Source organism: Mustela nivalis (assembly GCF_964662115.1).
Source record: "Mustela nivalis genome assembly, chromosome: 6".
In the NCBI taxonomy this organism is placed as follows: Eukaryota; Metazoa; Chordata; class Mammalia; order Carnivora; family Mustelidae; genus Mustela; species Mustela nivalis.
In genome coordinates, this window is record NC_139025.1 from 27,530,980 (window position 1) to 27,552,706 (window position 21,727).

The 21,727-nt window shown below is 38.5% G+C and overlaps 1 protein-coding gene across 3 annotated transcripts in view; it reads right to left on the reverse strand.

Annotated features, from left to right (window-relative positions):
• Positions 1–21,727, reverse strand: part of PTPN21 (protein tyrosine phosphatase non-receptor type 21) — a 79,650-nt gene that overhangs the window by 43,448 nt on the left and 14,475 nt on the right. For all 3 annotated transcript variants that reach the window (XM_082734896.1, XM_082734898.1, XM_082734897.1), the window contains exon 3: positions 2,391–2,560. In XM_082734896.1, the coding sequence (XP_082591022.1) occupies positions 2,391–2,560 (170 nt within the window). The remainder of the gene's footprint in view (positions 1–2,390; positions 2,561–21,727) is intronic.

The window sequence follows — 21,727 nt, forward strand, 5'->3', positions numbered from 1 at the left end:
TTGACAGTTCTCTCTTAATTTTGAAAAGAAAAATTCCTCCTCTTTATGTTCATGTCATTTGTATTCAAAATAGTGTGATGGGTCATATAGAATTCCCTACATTCTGGATTTGTCTGATTGCACTCTTGTAGAATTATTTAACATGTTCATCTGGTCTCTGATTTTTCCTGTGAACTGTTAGGTTCAGGGCAGTGTTGTCTAAGGAACTTCCTGCAGTGATAAAAGTGATGTCTATCTGTCCTGTCCAATATGGGAGCCATTAGCCACATGTGGCTACTGAGGATTAAAATGTGGCTAGTGTGACTGAGGAACTGAGAAGGCGTCTTAAAGGAACATGACTTAGCTGAGAGTAGAACCCATTTTATCCTTTTGCTGCCTGGAGTACGAATGTGAGAGCTAGACCTTCTCTAGAATTCTCTGACGAGATTCCGTAGCGAATGGAAAGAACATGCTGAGCAACGCAGAACAGTAAGAAAGAACATGGGTCCCTGAAGACTTTGTGGAGCAGTATAAGCTCGGTGTGGCTGACCCCTGGACTTCCTTTAAGAAATGAAAGATATTTACGGCTTTTGTTACATGCAGCCAAACTTCATCAACAACTTCTCTAACAGGCTCTCTTCCACCTCATCGCTGTGCACTCCTACTGACTGCATCTACCAGGCCCTCCCTCTCCTTCCTGTCTAGTTTATAGCATGTACCTACCTAACTGGTCTCCTAACTATATTGCCACCTCTAAGCTGCCTTCCATGATGGGTGACATTGGTAAAACACAAATGTCATCTTTCCATTCCATTAAAATTCAAAAATGTCTTTCCTCAGAGTACCATGACTTTATGACTAGGACATACCTATTTTTCAAATCTCCTCTCCCTGTTCCAGGTAATATCTGAAATTTCTGGAAAACATCAGTGACTTTCATTCTCTCCCCTACTCTGCACAAGCTAATCCCTCTAACTAGAAAATTCCTCTTGAAGTTCTTGTTCCCCCCACCTGCCCCACCCCTAGGAATCTAGCGTTAATTAAAGCATTTATCATCATAATAAACTGTAATTGTTTATCTACATGGGCTGTCAGTTCCACAGGACTCTGAGTGACTCCTCCAGGGTAGGATTAAAGCCTATTCACTTGTATATTCATCTCCCAGGTAAGGAAGCTAGTTCTTAACATCACACCATATTATATACTCAATGAATGTTTAAATAAATGAGTCAGTGATCAGTTATTTTTCCTCCTTGGTTCTACTTCTCTCATCAATATTTTTATCCCATCTCAATTTTATAGTCAGTGCATATTTATCCCTACTACCTGATTCTTGCTTCTTTGGTTTTCTATCTTCTTGCAATAATTAACTGGCAAACTCAGTACTCCAAAAGAACATTACACAAACACAGGGCAGTACCAGGTTCTCACTATCTACACGGCACTGTGTTAGATACTGTACGAAAGGTAAAGCTAAAGAAAACAGAGGTTTAAAATCCAAGAAAAAGATAACATATGTACACAAATAACTATAACAAAAGGCTGTAACAACTTCCATCTAACACAAGTACAAGCCAACTGTAGGGCAGTCCAGAGAAGGCAAAGCTCATTCCAGCCTAGGGACCACAGAAACTTCAGGGAGGAGGTGCCTTTTAAACTAAAATTCAGAGGATGAGTAGGATTCCAGTACATAAATACAAAAGATCTAGAACCCAAAGATGAAAAGGCATGCGGCATGTTCAGGGCACTGAAAGTAGCCCAGCTTGGCTGAAAAGTAATATTAAATAGGGTTCCAAAGATAAGGTAGTGGTGGATTTGGGAGAACTTGAAAGAAAAACTCATGGATCCCAAATTTTATTCCTTGTTTTTTGGTTTGTCTTCAAGAAAAAAACAAACATTTCGTTCCTCTATCCCACTCCTGAATATGCTCTTCCGTTTCTGCCTTGATCCCTTCTAAGTGCACTTACTGGCCTCTTCTTGTACCCTCCCAACTATCTACAAAATACACAGCACCTGCAGTCGGAGAACTTTAAGAACCCTTCTGCACACTTCCCTGAGGAAAGAATACAGATTCTGAAACTTTCTAAAATCTCCTCTCGTTTCAGCATTACGAAGACCAGAAACAAACAAACGAACAAATTTGAAGAGGACAGCACTACAAGAGGAGTGCACAGCCCAGAGAAAAACATCATCTTCCCCTTTAATGGCCAGTCTGTGCGAAACTGAAACTCTTGCTCTGCGCAAGGAAGCCCTCAGACAACCACAGACCGTGGCCGCCATTTAATCATGTGGCTGCACATGGGCGCTGGAGGCCACGGTTAGTCTGATCTCCTGACCTTAACCTCAGTGTCCCTCGGTGTCCCTTTTTTCATCTCATTAAGAATGTTTCCTAAAAACAGAGAATTTCTCACCTGGTAATCTCCTGCTGCAGCTGAGAAACCGAAGGCACATAAAACACCACTCCAAAATAGACGGTCGGTTCCACGGCGTGTTTATCCAGCTGCTTCTTGAGAGGTTTTTCCAGATCTACCCACCGGCGCTGGTTTTGCTTGTTGTGGTACCAGAGGCTGAAGTAAGTGATCTGGAAAGAGGGAGAGTCACTGATGGAGGCAGACGTGTACGAGAGAATGCCTATTCTCACTGCTCTGGTCCGTGACCTGGGACCAAATGACATCAGTCTCCTATTCCTTCTCTTCTTAAAAAGGGACAATACCAAAACCCAAAGAAAGACACAAGACATACACACACCCCCATATATATCTAGATACATGCAGGAAAAAGAGGTGAAAAGTCAACTACTCTTGCAGACTGTTTTTTGAACTCTGCACAGAAAAATGCATTAGAAAAATGATGCCTAGACATCAGAATGTAGCAGGTGCTACACCATTTTACAGAGTTTTAACAACAAAAAAATAACATATACTGAATAAATGTTTAGTTTTAAAATTGTCAAAATACTAAATGTATCATAATTGGTATTTTATAAGTACAAGTGGGGTTTTATATAGAATACTGATCAGATAGTGTTAATCCAACTTCTTACTACTCTTGAATTTGGCTTCTATACATAAATTATTTCATGTAAATATTGTAAATTCTAGAAATATAGGTACAAATGCAACTCTTCTTTGCCCCCCCAAATTTATTAGATACAAATTTAACGCAATCATAACTTTACAGTGGTAAATTCTCACATATACAAAAATACACAAAAAGCTCTACATAGAGCAATAAGATATCACTTGAAGGTTTAAAAAAATGCCCAGATATTAGCACTTAGATTGCACTTGCTGTATAATGAAACTGTTCAGGGAAATTGATACTAGCTCTGGGCTTGGTCAAGCTGAAAAGGTTATTAATGCACTTAAGCATTAAAATGACAGCCTCAGGACACTGCTAATATTTATCTCAAAATCAGTTTACAGATCAAGGCAACTGGAAAAATTCCCTACTTTGTTCTAGACTCTAGAGCAACACAGCCAAACAGAACTTTCTATGATGATGGAAATATTCTGTCTCCCAATATAGCAGCCACTAGCTGCCTGTGGCTATCGAGCACCTGGAATGTGGTTAGTGCAGCTGAGGAAATAAATATTTAATGTTATTTAATTTTAATTGACTTAAATTAAATAGCTGCAAGTCTCTAGTGGCACTGTATTGGAAAATACAGCTTTAGAGCAACAATAAAACAAGAAATAATATTCAGGCTATATTTTTAACCTATAATCCTCATTAAAATAAAAAATGACTTTTTTAATTTACAGGTCAAAAGAGTATACAAACATTCTTAATATTCATTTCATCTTACAACTTTTTACAAAGGAAGAACTATAGCTTTAAAATGAGTCTCTTAATCAAACAAACTCGACGAAAGTGAGGAATGTGTCCATTCCCCCTTTGTAACCAAAGACCCAGAATGGTGCAGGAATTCAGTAAATTTTGCTGAAAGAACGAGTATTCCCTGGCTTCCTAGTTGTCACCCAAGCCATATATATGAATGAAATATTCTGAACATTTCCTATGTACCAGGTTTTGTCCCAAGAAGGACAATAATATCATATATCAAATCACCACCACTACCTCATGAAACAGATATGTGTGTGTGAAACTCTAAAGCCAGTGTTTGTCTAAGGATTGTCCCTGGACCACTTCTATCAGAACTACCTGGAGAGCTTCTTGAGCTCTCCAGAGCTATTCAACTCCCAAGTAATTCCTATGCCCATTGGTGGGTGAAAACCATTGCACTACAGCACACTGCCCCCCTCGAGTTATACAGGAACTGGTGTATGAACAACCTATCCTTGAGAAGCTGCACAGAAGTCAACTTTTGAAAAGCCACACACACTTTAATACAGCAGAAAGTCTGCCTCTTACTGTGAACTATTTTCTGAAGTTATAATTGTGTTTATAAAATGAATTACATGTTATCTGTAAGGACAGAGTATCTATTACATTTATAGAAAATGGATACGATTACTTCTTTCTTTTAACTGCAACTTAAAGAAAAGAAAGTCTCATTTAACAAAAAAACTGATACTTAAAGTCTGAAGTCCTGGGTTTAATTACTAATTGTCACTTGCTAAACTGGGAGGTAGAAAAGTCAATCAGACCAATTCCATTTTCCCAAATGTAAAAGGGGGTAATAATAAGTGTAAGTAATATCTCCTTCACACTTCCATCGTGGGAACACAATACCAAACTTAAATGAATGTGTTTGCCACTAGAAAACCACTATTTTTTTTAGGTTTTTATTTATTTATTTGAGGGAGAGAGAGACAGAGATAGCAAGAGAGAGCACAAATGGGGAAGAGAGGGAGAAGGAGGCTCCCCCCTGGGCAGCGAGCCCAACGCCTGTCTCAATCCCAGGACCCTAAGGATCATGACCTGAGCTGAAGGCAGACACTTAACGAACTGAGCCACCGACGCATCCCTAAAAAGATTTTACTTATTTATTTTAGAGAGAGAGAGAGAGAGCAGGGGCAGAGCATTACAGGGAGAGGGAGAGAAAGAATCTCCACCAGACTCCCTGCTGAGTGCGGAGTCAACACAGGAAGCAGTCTCACAGCCCTGAGATCACCTCCTGAGCTGAAATCGAGAGTTAGACACTTAACCAACTGAGCCACCCAGGTGCCCCGAAAAGCCACCGTATTTTCCAATGATTATTTAGTTTTACCCACTCCACTAAACATCAGCAAAATAAATTATACACCCCCCCAAAATAATTTTCTAATTACTTCCATTTATATGGACTGATTACAACACATTTTGTTAATTGTATTTATGTTTTGTGTTTCATCTTAGAATTGGATTGAATGTAGGGTGCCTGCATGGCTCAGTTGTTGGGCTTCTGCCTTCGGCTGGGATCGAGCCCCACATCCGGCTTCCTGCTCAGCGGAGAGTCTGTTTCCTCTCCCAGTCTCCCCGCTTGTGCTCTCTCTCTTGCTCTGTGTCTCTCTGCCAAATAAATAAATAAAAACTTAAAAAAAAAAAAAGAATTGGATTGAATGTACTTTGTTCGGTCTATAACACATACTATTGCCATGAACTTAATTCTACAAATACTTATTTTTTGCCATTAAACCAGAAAGCTGGGCATCCCTTAGGATCTAAAACTATTTGGGTCACAATGGTATGTCACTTTTAACCAAAATTAAAACGTCTTAAAAATACTCTTTGTATATATTCCCTTTCCCCTAAAATATAGTTGGACTTCAATGCTCCAAACACAAATATCTAAATAGTTATAAAACTGTAAGTTTACTATAGAGGTGCCTGGCTAGCTCAGTTGGTAGGCATGTGGCTCTTGATCTCAGGATCATGAGTTCAAGCCCCACATTGGGCATGGAACCTACTTAAAAAACAACACAGGCAAAAACACTATAGGTTCACTATATAATTTGTTGTTGTTCCTTGTGAACCAATCATGAGATAATTAAAAGAAGAAAACCTGAATGATCTAGTGGCATTCTAAAAAAGTACCTTCTAAAAGAAACTAATTCTTAAAATATGCTAAAAGTTTATTTTAGCAATGCATTTATACTCATGTCACATATAGATAGAAAATCAAATAGAAAGGGAAATACATTTGTAAAATTACACCATAATTAGTTTTTTATGAAGTATATATCTTATGAAAGAGTAGCAAGGACTTTATCTAATTGTACAAATGGCTGAAAATAATAGATATACCAAATTATTTGCTGATCAGCTATTATATTTGTGGAAAGTCTAAGATTTTGGACATTTGAACATTAACTGATTATATGTAGTAAAGTATTTGCTTTGATACTTGCTCCTGTGTTCAAGTTCTATTTAAGAAGTAGTTGGGATCGAGTCCTGCATCGGGCTCTCTGCTCAGCAGGGAGCCTGCTTCCTCCTCTCTCTCTCTGCCTGCTTGTAATCTCTCTCTGTCAAATAAATAAATAAAATCTTAAAAAAAAAAAAAAAAGAAGTAGTTAAGCCTAGCCAAAATCACGTTTATATCTTGTTAAATATTCCAAGGAGGTATTATATTTCTAAAATTGCCACTAGAGGGATGCCTGGGTGGCTCAGTCAAAGTGTCTGCCTTTGGCTCAGGTCATGGTCCCAGGGTCCTAGGATCGAGCCCCACTTTGGGCTCTCTACTCAGTGGTGAGTCTGCATCTCCCTCTCCCTCTGTGATCTTTCTTGCTTTCGCTCGTTCTCAAATAAATAACTTATTTTTAAAAAATAATGAATTAATAAAATTGTCACTAGAAATGTGTACATACATATGGGTAACTAAAATCTCATAACACCATAATCCTTGGATTCAGTGCTTCCTTACAATTTCTACACATATATAATGAACTGATTGCCTGAGATTTTATGACTACAATACAGTTTGTTTCTAAGATGGATAGGTAGAGTTTGAGCAACAAAATGTCATTAAATTCTCATCAGGCATAACATTTTCTGTACAAGTCCATTTTGGGGTCTTTGTCTCAGATAACAATCTTGAGCATCTGGATAATTAGTTTTCCAAAATAATTTAAAATCCATCCAATAAACAAAGTGGGGGGATCAAAGAAGAGGGGAGAATACTCCCTACCTCATCTATAGGACAGCATTATCCTCATGCCCCAGATAGACAAAAGACACCATTAGAGGGTGCCTGGGTGGCTCAGTGGGTTAAAGCCTCTGCCTTCGGCTCAGGTCATGATCCCAGGGTCCTGGGATCGAGCCTCGCATCGGGCTCTCTGCTTGGCAGGGAGACTACTTCCTCCTCTCTCTGCCTACTTGTGATCTCTGTCTGTCAAATAAATAAATAAAATCTAAAAAAAAAAAAAAAGACACCATTAGAAAACTATAGGCTAGTATCTTTTATAAATACAGATGTAATAGACATGAACTGAATTAAACAACATATCAAAATGATCATATACCACAAACAAGTGGGATTTATCCCAGAAATGCAAGAGTAGTTCAACATACAAAAGAATCAATGTAACATATTATTAATATGAAGGGAAAATACATAGTTTTCTGAATTGACACAAAAAAGACTAGAGCTGGGGCACCTTGGTGGCTTAGAGGGTTAAACCTCTCCCTTCAGCTCAGGTCACAATCTTGGGGTCCTAGGATCGAGCCCCACATCAGGCTCTCTGCTCAGCAGGGAGCCTGTTTCTCCCTCTCTCTCTGTCTGCCTCTCTGCCTACTTGTGATCTCTCTCTCTCTGTCAAATAAATAAAATATTAAAAAAAAAACTAGAACTAATAAACTCAGCAAAGCTGAAGGGTACAAAACCAACATGTACAAATCAGTATGGATTCTACACATCAGGAATTGCAAAATTTAAAGAGAAATTCAAAAAAATGATTTCATTTAACATTCTAAAACTGATGGTGGTGATGGATACACAACTCTGAATATGCAAAAAACCACCGAATTGCATGCTTTAAGGGGCGAATTGTATGCTATGTGAATTCTATTTCAATAAAGCTTTTAAGAGTTATTGGTTAAATGAAAAAAAAAAGATTTCATTTATAATAGCATCCAAAGGAATAAAAAATCTAAAAATAAATGAAGTGAGAAAGTTTGTATACTGAACAATATAAAACGTGGCTGAAAGAAATTATTGCTATTGTTTTTTAGGAAGGCTCCATGTCCAATGTGGGGCTTGAACTCATGAGCCTGAGATCAAGAGTCACATGCTTTCCTGACTGAGCCAGCCAAGCACCCCTTCACTGCTGAAAGAAATTAAATGAAAAGACATCCTGTGTTCATAAACTGTAACACTTAATATTGTTAAGATGGCAAAACTATCCAAAGTGATCTACAGATTCAAATGCAAGCCCTTTTTTCAGAGAAAGCCAATTCTCGAGCTCATATGGAATTACCAGGGGCCTTGAGTAGCCAAACCAATAATGAAAAAGAATAAAGCTGGAAAACTCCTATTTTCTGATTTTAAAAGTTACTATAAAGCTACCTTAATCAAAATAGTGAGGTACTGGTATAATAGAGACACAAAGATAAATGTTATAAAATTGAGTCCAGAAATAAACCTGTGCATCCATGGTCAACAGATTTTCAGCAAGAATGCTAAGACCATTCAGTGGAGAAAGAAGAATCTCTTCAACAAATGGTTTTAAGACAACCAAAGATCAACATGTAAAACAAAAGGGGTGCCTGCGTGGCTCAGTAGGTTGAGCAGCCAACTCTTTGATTTCGGCTCAGGTCATGGTCTTGGGGTGATGAGGTCAAGCCCTGCATCAAGCTCTATGCTGGAAACGGAGCCTGCTCGGGATTCTCTCCCTCTCTCTCTGTCCCTCTCCTACTCACAGGTACACATTTTCTCCCTCAAAACAAACAAAAAATGCAAAACAATGAAGTTAGACCCTACTTCACACAGTATATAAAAAATTAATCAAACTGAACCAATAACATAAATAATAAGAACAAAACTGTAAAATTCTTTAGAAGAAAACAGAGGTAAATCTTCATGATCTTGAATTTGGGAATGGATTCTTATATATGACACCAAAAGTATGAGCAAAAAAGGAAAAAAATGGATAAATCTGACTTTTTCAAAATTTAAGACTATGTTTATCAAAGAACCAAATCAAGAAAGTAAAAAGACAACTACAGAATGGGAGAAAATATTTGCAAATCATATTTGATTAAGGGTCTAGTATCTGGATAGATGAAGAACTCTTCTACAATAAGAAGCCAGACAACTCAGGTGCCTGGGTGGCTCAGTTGGTTAAGTGACTGCCTTCGGCTCAGGTCATGATCCCAGAGTCCCGGGAGCGAGTCCTGCATCAGGCTCCCTGCTCCGCAAGGAGTCTGCGTCTCCCTCTGACGTTCTCCCCTCTCATGTTCTCTCTCTGTCTCACTGTTAAATAAATAAATAAAATCTTAAAAAAAAAAAAAAAAGCCAGACGACTCAATTATAAAATAGGCGAATGATGTGAAGATACTTCTCCAAAGAACATAAGCAAATAGCCAGTAAGTACATGAAAAGATGTTCAACATTCTTAGTCACTGGGAAAATGCAGTTTAGAACCACAATAAGATACTACTCCATACCCATTAGGCTGGCTATAATTTAAAAAATACAAAGTGTTGGTGAGACTGTGGAGAAATTGGAGAACTTATACATTGCTAGTGGGTTCAGCCACTATGGAAAACATGCAGTCCTCAAAAGGTAAACATGCAATCATCATCATCATATGACCCAGCAATCTCACTCCTAGATATAAACCAAAAAGGAATGAAAACAGGCACATGCATATTCATACTAGGAATATAAGAAATAGCCAAAAAGTGGAAACAACCTAATGTCCACCCACAGAAGAAAGGATAAATGAATTGTGCAACAGACATACAGTGGAATATTATTCAGCCAAAAAAAAAAAAAACTGAAGTGGATGCATGCTACCATATGGATGAACCTCAAAAACATTAAGTGGAAGAAACCAGGCATATAAGGTCGCATTGTATGATTCCAATTACTTATTTATTTTTAAAGATGTAGGCTTGTTATTTATTTATTTATTTATTTATTTATTTATTTATTTTTAAAGTATGCTGTACCCAACATGGGGCTTGAACTCATGACCCAAGATCAGGAGTCACATGCTCTACTAAGGCAGCCAGGCGTCCTACTTTATGATTCCATTTAAATGAAATATACAGAATAGATAAATCCACAGTCACAGAAAGTTAACTGGTGGTTGATAGAAGGGGAGGGAATTCACTGTTTAATAGGTACAGGGTTTCCTTTTAAGGTAATGAAAATGTTTTGGAACTAGATAGAGGTGCTGTGAATGTATTCAATGTCACTGAATTATTTAAAGTGGTGAATTTTCTGTTATGTGAATTTCAGTCCACAAAAAAATTTTTTTTTAAGATTTTATTTATTTATTTGACAGCGAGAGATCACAAGTAGGCAGAGAGGCAGGCAGAGAGAGAGGAAGGGAAGCAGGCTCCCCGCTGAGCAGAGAGCCTGATGTGGGGCTCGATCCCAGGACCCACTGAGCAACCTAGGCGCCCCCACAAAAGTTTTTTTTTTTTTTCCCACAAAATTTTTTTTAAAGTTAAGATATACTCAATTAAAATCAAGTACAGAATTTTAAAACCTTACTTTTTAAATCTTCAAATATATCAAATTCATTTCACTTGAAAAAGTCTAAGGAAAAAAATGAGCCAGAAACAGATGGCTCTAGCCAGGAGTTAATATTTCCTATTTCCCAATACCAATACTTAGGTCAAGATTTTGTAGATTTTAGACAATATCTGGAAACACCAACTCTCTGAACATAACTGAATTAACAAAGAATAGGCAAAAAAGTGTGTAATGACAAGAGTCAATTATTAAGTATATGTCCCCAACAGAAAAGAAATTTCTGTTCTCCTTTATGAACTTTTCTTTTTCTTATTCCATGTTTTCAATTAGTTAAGTGAACTGGTTATCCAATTCAAAGTAGGTTAAAAGATGATAAATTAAAGGAAAAAGGGTTAATTAAATAGCATGTTGACAGCAGCAGGAAATGATGGGTAATACCTTCTCCAGCAAGAGAGAGCGCATACATACCAACAAAAAACCTTTAAAGAGAAGTTATAAAGAATCACAAAAGCATTGTAGTCTGGAATTATTTATCAAAGGAACAAATTGTAAACATTAGTCATGTATTTAACCACAACCACAGTTTTTCTTTTTTTTTTTTTAAGATTTTATTCATTTATGTGAGAGAGAAAGATCACAAGGAAGCAAAGAGGCAGGCAGAGAGAGGGGGGAAGCAGGCTCCCTGCTGAGCAGAGAGCCCGATGTGGGGCTCGATCCCAGGACCCTAAGATCATGACCTGAGCCGAAGGCAGAGGCTTAACCCACTGAGCCACCCAGGCGCCCCACAGTTTTTCTTTTAAGATGAATAGAGAAGTTTATAAATCCTTCCAAAGACTGGCATTAAAAATAGTTGTTTGGGGGCACCTGGGTGGCTCAGTCGGTGGGACAGCTGACTCTCCATTTCGGCTCAGGTACTGATCTCAGGGTCCTAGGATAGTGCCTTCCACCAGTTCCCATGCTCAAAAGGGAGTCTCCTTGAGGATTCTCTCTTTGCCAACACATTCCCCCTCCCCCACTCATGCTTTCTCTAGAAAATAAATCTTTTTAAAAAAGTTGTTTGAGCGAAAAAATAAATCTTGGTTTTGGGGCAAAGTTATGAAGATTGCTTTATTTCCCAAAAGTGATTAGAAAAATAATTTATTGTATGTTACAACTTCACAGACTTTAGCCAATTAATTGCAATTTTATTACTTCACTTATAAGTGCAACTGCATTTTCCAAAGCCATGAAAGAGATTTCAACTTTTGCTGTTTTGGTACCTGTGGTTATTTAGATTTTCTCTAATGGGCTATGCCTGCAATTCCAATAGCAGCCACTAGCTCCACATAACGCCAAGAGCGCTCTACTTATGTCACAAGGCTCCACCTCCAAGTCCTGGCTCCGCCCCTTACCCCCTCCTGAGTGAGCCAGTCCCTGAGTCTGTTTCTTCATAGGGAAAATAACATGTGCCCTGCCTTCTTCAGAAAATAGTGGTGAACTTTGCTGTTATCACTGTACTGATAAAAGTTAAAAGCATTCCTGTTACATTTGCTCTGAGTACATTAACTCAGCAGATAGGATCTCTCCAGGTGTGACTGAGAAAATAAAACAAAACTTGAGTCAAGCATGCTTCTTCCTTGAAAATATGACTGACCAAATAATTGCCAAATTTCTTCCTTTATTTATCTTTTTAAAAAGATTTATTTGAGGGGAAAAAAAAAGATTTGAGAGAGAGAGCGCACAAGCATGAGTTGGGTGGGGGGGGGGGGGCAGAGGGAGAGGAAATCTTCAAGCAGACTCCCAGCTGAGCACAGACCAGAAAGTAGGTCTTCATCCCACAACCCTGAGATCATGACCTGAGTCAAAGGCAGACACTTAAATGAGCCATCCAGGCCCCCTTCTTCCTTAATTTACTTCCTTAATTTAAAGTTAAGACATGTTTTTTAGTTCTTTTTTTCCTTTATTAAAAGAAATATAACCTTAGTACAGACAAGCCCCATGTGCCTTGAATTTCAACTATTATTACCAATTGTTTCTTGGTCTAGGATACTTTCCCAGAATCATGTGTCTTCTGTTGAGTCCAAATCTTCGGGTTATCCATGCCCTGTCTTATTAATAGGCTTGGTTTAATTATAATAAAAATTTCCTCATAAACCAGTCTTTAATTATTGGCTTTTGGTTCAAGCCTCACACAGGCTCCTTATCTTACTTCCCGGTACCTTGCCTTGATAAGAAACTTCACCTCCACGTAGTGTCTCTCCACAGCTCTCTCTACTCTCACTGTTGACAGAGGAAGCTGATCTAACCTTTGGCAAACTCTTTCCAGTAAAGATCCTAAACCACTGAATTCCAGTAAAGCATTCTTGCATCCTCTAGATCAATGCTCAATTATCACTGAACAGGTTTGGTTTTTTTTAATATTTTATTTATTTATTTGACAGACAGAGATCATAAGTAGGCTGAGAGGCAGGCAGAGAAAGGGAGGGGGAAGCAGGCTCTCCGCTGAGCAGATAGCCCAACACGGGGCTCAATTCCAGGACCCTGAGATCATGACCTGAGCCGAAGGCAGAGGCTTAAACCACTGAGCCACCCAGGTGCCCCACCAAACAGATTTTTGTAAAACTTCTCCACTGTCGAATACTTTTACCCTCACCCTTTCTTTCCTATTTTGTTCTGAACATGTCAGCAATAATCCCTTGTTATTTAAAAGTTTTCACAGCTACTCCCCTAAAATGATACAGATACTTGTGTCTGCTGTGTAAATTACAGTAAAAACAAAAGTTACATTTACAAAACTTGCCATCTTTTCAGACACTATATGGCTGACTTCCTTTAAATGACCAAATATTTACCCTGAGAACAAGGTGATTTGATAATTAAGCTTTTTGTTCAGAGGGAAAGACAGTTTACACATTTTTGAGCTTGGGTAAAAGGTGTCCCCCAAATCACAGTCATCTAAAGAGACCCAAGCTATTATAAGCAGGTCCACATCTTGTCAGAATGTAAACCCTTTTCTAATCCTCCAGTCATTTCTTGTCTAATTATTTTAAGAGTCTTTTAGTTGTACTATTTTTAAAGCAGAGCAAAGGGACACACGATTTAGCTGGAAGGTTTTTTAAGCCACTGATGCACTAAGTTTGATAAAAGTTAATCCCATATAAAATTGCAACTATAATTTTATCCTGATGCTTTTCTTAGACTAGGCAGAAGTCAGAAGACTTTTCATCAGGAAAGTGATGAGAGGAGATAGATCTAGATAAAGCCTGTCCGAGGTAGAGATCATCTAACAAGGGTAGTTAACAAGTATTAACCTAATTCAAGCCTGGAGCTTACCTCTACGCTGAGTGTGCCATAAATAATGAAGCATTGTACCTCTTCCTTTTGACAGAGTATGGTGGTCACGGTGCCATAAACAGACAGTGTTTTTTCCCTTGTCTGTTTAATTTTCTTCCATTTTCTTCTGTCCTTAGTCAAATAACATATTATCTATTTTTATGGTTAAGGTGATAACACACAAGATCACTATACTCTAGCACATATGAGGACTAAAAAAAAGAACAATCAAAAGTACATTTTGGTCTTCTCATTACACTCAAATTTTTACTAAACTGAAGTTCAAGTAACTGAATTCCTCGAATGGCCAGATCTTTGTTGTTATTGCAGCATCTAACTTTTAGGAAAAGAGTTAAATGATAAGCTAATTTTAGGGATATAATGAAAGAAAGTCTAAAGCATGAAATGGAATCACTATTTACATAGATGACCTCTCATATATTTTCTATTTACTATCCTGGGCAATGAGATGCTAGGAAGAATATAGTGATCCCCAAATACAGTAAAATCATTCTTCTAAAATTATGTTATACTGTGAGGCAACTCGCTGGCTCAGTCAGAAGAGTGAGCATGTGACTCTTGATCTCAGGGTCCTGAATTTGGATGTAGAGATTACAAAAAGCAAACAAACAAACTTTGAAAAATATATCATACTATACTTTCTAAAAAAATGGACTGTCTTTTTTTCTTAAGATTTAATTCATTTAGGGGTGCCTGGGTGGCTCAGTTGGTTAAGCGACTGCCTTCAGCTCAGGTCATGATCCCAGAGTCCTGGATCAAGCCCCACATCAAGCTCCCTGCTCAGCACAGGGCCTGCTTCCCCCTCTCCCTCTGCTGCTCCCCCTGCCTGCGCTATCCTGCTGTCAAATAAATAAATAAAAATCTTAAAAGAATTTTTTTAATTTATTTGAGAGTGAGAAAGAGAGAAAGAATGATCTGATCTATATCTATATCTATATCTTATCCCAACTAATTCCCAGGGGATTAAAAATGTTTTTTTTTTTTAATTTTATTTATTTATTTGACAGAGAGAAATCACAAGTAGTCGAAGAGGCAGGCAGAGAGAGAGAGAGAGAGGAGGAAGCAGGCTCCCTGATGAGCAGAGAGCCCCATGCGGGACTCGATCCCAGGACACCTGAGATCATGACCTGAGCCGAAGGCAGCAGCTTAACCCACTGAGCCACCCAGGCACCCTAAAAATGTTTTTAATATTTTCCTGAACTCCTCTTATTTTTTCTATCTTGTCTTGCCAGACAGTGAGTACTGTGAGCAATATTTCTAGAAGTTGTAACTGTACAATATAAAAGTGAAAAGGAAGAACTGAAAAAAAGGAAGAACTGAAACTGAAATAGCTGCTTATTTTTCTAACATTCACTTTCATCAGGTTGAAATTATTGTTGTATCCTGTTTTCTAGATATGGTTGTGATGTGGGGAAGGTAGAACCATAGAGAGATAAAGGGAATTCGATTTTAGAACTATAAATGAGTATGGGCCTAAATACATTTTAATGAAGAATCAAATCAATGTTCATTTGTATTGCCTGACAGAATATTTGCCAACAATTTTCCACTACCTTAAAAAATAAAATAAAATGCACAACAGTTCCACTGTGCTTAATTAGTATTACCATGAAAGATCTGAAGATTATAAAATCAAGAAAATTGCTCTTGTGGTTAAAATCCTAAACAGATACACATGAATAAACTCCCAGGCTTCTTAAAAACTCTACTTGTTTTCTTCATTAATCAAAGTTCAAAACTCATGCCTTCATCATACATGAAATAATTGTTCATCATACATGAAATAACATATTTTATAAGGTGATTTTCTAGTTACAGCAAATACTTCTTCCATTTAAACAAATGCTCCAAGAGCAAAACCATTTCCTTTTTTTGACATAGAAAGTGATTTTTTCCCCTTTTTTATTTATAAGGTTCCCCTTAACAAAGGCCACACTTAAGGATTTAATGGATTTCCTTTTAAATTATGTTCTTCATTGAGGACCAAGGCACTAAGTAAAGGTATATAACTCATAAATATACACTCTATATTTTTAAGTTGTTTAAATACCATCATGCCGGTTACATTTTATTCTGAGAAGTGCTATTTAATATGCATGAAGTAAGATACTTTTGTTATTGTAGAAGAGAATGATCTGGCTATAAATATGTATGTGGTATTAAGGATAATGGAGTTTCTCTATTCATTATCCCATGTCCAATTATTTTATACTTAAGAAATAATAAAAGTCTCAATGGAAAGACAGACAATAAAGATAATCATGACCTGCAGAAGAGGAATTAAAATGGAGTAACAATTTACAGTGCTCACGATTCACAAATAGAGTGGAAATGCTTGGGTGGTGTGAGATGCTTTGAACAGGTGGAACCACACCTGCATGCACAGCGGCTAAATCACAGCGATTCAGCTCCATCAGAGAATGCAGCAAGCATGGCGACAGGCCCACTGCTTCTTCCACTTTTTCTTGTTTGGATGCAGATTCAGACTCAAGAAGCCCCCCCAGTTCCAACAACAGCAGAGCAACCAGCTACTGCTTTGGAAAATCACTCAGCAGAGAATTCTCCTGGGGTCCATTTCATCAGCCTGATACTGCCGGCTCTGCCAGGGAACAGGTTCACGGAAGGCTCCCTATCAAACAGCTCTGCCCTCAGCACTTCAGGCATTCCCCACGGTGTCTCGCTGGCCTAATTATAAGATGTGTGTTTGTTCTCAGGCTTATCTTTCTGTGCCTGATGTAACTTCAAAAACATATTTTCAGCAAAAGAGAAAATTGTAGTAATTAAAATAAATGATAACAAATATCTCAAGGCAGTCTCCATCAGATTTGGGAGGCTGCCCTATGCCAAGCTGTCCTTAGAAGCACGAACTCCATGGCAGGCCACCTGTCACTTGCCCAGTAACAGGCTGGGAAGAAAGCTGCTGATCAAAGAGGAGCCAGAAGAGCTACTCCAGTTGTGGTTTCTGCCCTGGAAGCATGAGCAAAGTTACTTAACACCTGTGTTACCATTTGGAAAGTGGAGAGGAATGTAATAATGCCTCCCTCAAAGGATTGCTGAGGACCAAAATAAGCAAAAATATTCAAAACACTTAAAAAATGTTTCACACAAAACAAGGGCTCAAGTAATATTAGCTCCTCTTACCACAGTGTGCAAGCTCCCTTAAACAGTAGAAAATTTCGTATTACATCTTCTTTAGTATAGGAAATTCTATACTTAACTATTTCCTTCACTAACTAGGTTTTGTTTTTGGTAACTTTTCTTGTTCTTTTTCTTTCTTTTTTTTTTTTTTTAAAGGTCTTATTTATTTATTTGACAGAGGGAGAGAGAGATCACAAGTAGACAGGGAGGCAGGCAGAGAAGGAGGAGGAAGCAGGCTCCATGCTGAGCAGAGAGCCCGATGCGGGGCTCGATCCCAGGACCCCGGGATCATGACCTGGGCTGAAGGCAGAGGCTTAACCCACTGAGCCACCCAGGCGCCCCGTTTCTTTCTTTCCTTTTAAAATGAATTATTAGATGGGATGTCTGGGTGGGTCAGTTTAGTAACTGCCTTTGGCTCAGGTCATGATCCCATGTTCCTGGGATCAATTCCCACATCAGGCTTATTGCTCAGTGGGGAGACTGCTTCTCCCTCTGCCTGTCTCTCCCCTTGCTTGTGTGCTCTCTCTTTCTCTCTGACAAATAAATAAAATCCTTTTAAAAATTTTTAAAAAATAATTAGAAACAATTTTTTAAAATTTTAAAATAAATTATTTCCTGTCAAAATAAGTTATTAGTGGGGCACCTGGGTGGCTCAGTGGGTTAAGCCTCTGCCTTCGGCTTGGGTCATGATCTCAGGGTCCTGGGATCGAGCCCTGCATCAGGCTCTCTGCTCATCGGGGAGCCTGCTTCCTCCTCTCTCTCTGCCTGCCTCTCTGCCTACTTGTGATCTTTCTCTGTCAAACAAATAAATAAAATATTTTTTAAAATAAAGTAAGTAGGGGCGCCTGGGTGGCTCAGTGGGTTAAGCCGCTGCCTTCGGCTCGGGTCATGATCTCAGGGTCCTGGGATCGAGTCCCGCATCGGGCTCTCTGCTTGGCATGGAGCCTGCTTCCTCCTCTCTCTCTCTCTGCCTGCCTCTCCATCTACTTGTGATTTCTCTCTGTCAAATAAATAAATAAAATCTTTAAAAAAAAAAAAACTATAAAAAAAAATAAAATAAAATAAAGTAAGTAAGTAAGTTATTAGAAAATACCAACACTTCGGGCTCCTGGGTAACTCAGTCAGTTAAGCCTCTGCCTTTGGCCCAAGACACGATTTCGGGGTCCTACGATCTAGCCCTACATCAGCTCCCTGCTCAGGGGAGACTTCTCCCTCTCCCTCTGCTACTCCCTCTGCCACTCTCCCTGCTTATGCTCTCTCACCCTCGCTCTCTCTCAAATAAATAAAGAGGGCGCCTGGGTGGTTCAGTCGGTTAAGCAACTGCCTTCAGCTCAGGTCATGATCTTGGAGTCCCAGAATGGAGTCCCACATTGGGCTCCCTGCTCAGCAGGGAGAGTGCATCTCCCTCTGACCTTTCCCCCTCATGTGTGCACTCTCTCTCTTTCTCATTCTCTCTTGAATAAATAAAATCTTTAAAAAAGAAAGAAAGAAAATGCCAACACGGATTGCTTTTCTTTAGGAAAATGACAATGGCTTAATGGAAATGCAGTGCAATGTTGATGGAAAAATGCTAAACCAGGGGTGGAAGACCTGAACTCTAGTTGGGACTGTTACTGCTAGTTGCCCCAGCCAGGGACTAAGACTAAGAGTAGTATACAGTGAAGTCTGCATTCTAGTAGTGGGTGATGTATTATACAAATACTGTATAATTTTTTTTTAATTTTATTTATTTATTTTACAGAGAGAGATCACAAGTAGACAGAGAAGCAGGCTAAGCAGAGAGCCTAGATGCGGGACTCCATCACAGGACCCTGAGATCATGACCTGAGCTGAAGGCAGCGGCTTAACCCACTGAGCCACCCAGGCGCCCACAAACACTGTATAATTTTAGATGTAGTCTTCATTATTAAACAGGATTCATTTTTCTCTATGTTATCATAGTGTAATACAGAATTTATGTGTTATTTTCCTTACATTGCCATTCAAACATAAATCTAACTTCAAAACAAGTACCAGTCATTAAATTAAAAACAAGTCAAATACGTATCTGATTAAATATTATCTGTAAGTGTGAAACAGGGGTGAATGATAATTAAGGTTCTTTTCTAGATGATTCACACCAAACTCTGGGAAGAAAAGAAAGAATATTATAATGGATATCCTAACTCTCAGAGTTGCCAGTTAATAAATGTCCTCATCAGGACCTCCCCCCTTGGTCTGGATGCTGTCCATCTTTGGCCCACTCCATCTCTGAGATGGTGGGAGAAGGAAGGAAGTCCATTATACTCCGGGATAAAGTAAACATAGGTAAAGCATCTAGTACAGTGCCTGGCATCTAGTCAGTACCCAGTAAACAGCTATCATTCTTACTATTAATGTGTTACCATCTCACACACAGAAGAAACAAAATCCAGAGACGTTAAGTTGGTTTGCTTGGTTCACACAGGTAGTGTACAGGGATCTGAACCCAAGTTCATGTGGCACCAAAAGTCCTCCTTGTTGCCCACATAACCTCACTTTGCCAACTACAATTGAATCTAATGGTACAAAGTTCAATTGGCTGAAAATTCACTTGACATCAAAATGAATTTGTCAAGTCAAAGTCTAAGCCAACCATAACACAGCTGAACAAAGGCAAATTGTTTTTATATTCACAAAGAAAATGAGCTGCTACCAACCAGCATTAAATCCTTGTACACTTTCTTTGCCTGCTCAGTTAAAGCTCATTCAAAATGATGTAATTACGCTGTCCTAGTTATAAGTCTAAGCCCTACATTCATTTTAGTGATCTCACCAGGGCAATCTACTACAGAAAGGTACACAAACCCTGCATGGAAAAGTTATGCCTAATACACGTTGCTACTTCTCATATATGATTTGCGACATACATCGTTTCTTCTAGTGAAATTAGCATTTTAGGCTAAGTCATGAGAATTTAAATTGCCTCTGGATATTCTGTCAGTCCATCAAAAAATAAATGTAAGTGATATTTATTTATGAACAAACTGTGGAGAACCAAACAGGAAAATATTTGCTAAACCAACATACTGTTAAAAAAGTGATATGAGGAGTGCCTGGGTGGTACAGTTGGTTAAGCGTCTGACTCTTGACCTCAGCTCAAGTCTTGATTTCAGGGTCAGGAGTTCAAGACCTGCACTGAGTTCCACGCTGGGCATGGAGTTACTTTTAAAAAAAAAAAAAAAAAAAAGTGATATGAACAAAGGACTTCTTAATAGGGGAAAAAAAAAACCCCACAACACAAGGTATGTTTCTGATAAGAAGAATGAAATACAGGGCTCAACGACTGGCCAGTGAATTTGGCTAATGCATAAGTAGAAGTATTAGTATGAGTCATCCTGTTCAATAAAAACTATCACACACCTATTACTTGGGCACAAAGGTACTACCTGGTAAGGAAGACGGGTGTGGATCTACCATAAGAGATATAAGGAAGGCATTCCCACTCACAACCTCCTCCTTTTCCTCCTTGAAAGGAGATTTTCCCTCAAGAATAAGGTGTCCCTGGAGTGCCTGGCTGGCTCAGTTGGTGGGAGCATGCAACTCTTGATCGTGGGGTTGTAAGTTCAAACCCCGTGTTGGGTGTAGAGATGACCTAAAAATAAAATCTTAAAAAGAAAAAAAAAAGGAGTAAGATGTCCCAGTGAGGAAACAAATACCTCAAATGTCCTTTCCTGAGATTTGAAGATCAAGACCATTCAAAAAGGACATTTGTGGGTGCAGGTGGGGAGAAGGATACTTAAGAGGCAAATTATTCTCCCTCAAAATACGAAGGTCTTGAATTGTTCAAAAATGTTCTATTCTTCCAGCACCTTCATCTGGAGAAGGAAAGATCAGAGAAGAAAGGTCCTGTTAAACTGAGAGCAGGGGAAAGACTGCTTCATCTATGAGAGGCTTTTAGGCCCACAGCTTGGCTCATAAGTTAACTGGTAGAGAGGGTATCCATGAACCACCTGAAACTGTATGCAAAACTCTGCATTTTTGTCAGATTCTAAAGGAGTCCAAGACCACTATAACTTTAAAAGTCAAAGTTCAAGCATTCTGATAGATACAAACTCAAATTCTGACTCTTTTACTTATTAGCTGTGTGATAACCCAGATTAGCAAAACAATCATTCAATTTTTCAGAACTTCTGTTTCTACATTTTAAAATGGGAAGGTAATGCCTAATTCCATGTGAGGATTAAATGCGATAAGGCATATTAAGCTTCCAGCACAATAATGTTTATCCATCCAGAAGGAGAGCAGCAGAAAGCCACTAAAACTTTCGGTATTATAAGGAATGAAATCTGAAACTTTATACATGAAAGGCAATGACAGAACTTAGTGAGAGCCCCCAAAACACCATCAGTTCCCTAGGTCCACCATTTTATAATTCAACTCACAAAACTCTGCACAAGAGTAAATTTATGCTTAATTCTATATGGTGATGAGACTACATGAATGTGGCAGACTCAAGGGCCTCTCTAACATCTCTGAAGTGAAAAATCCAATACTGGGAGAAAAAATCACAGACTATCAGCCCTTAAATTTATTAGAAATAAAGTTGGTTATTATAATAACCACTTTAAGTAAACAGGTTAATCCACTTTAAGTAAACAGGTTTCTAAATTCCATAATAACTTGTGTGATGCTACTTGTATTAAAATAGGTAACATTTACATGTTTGTATTA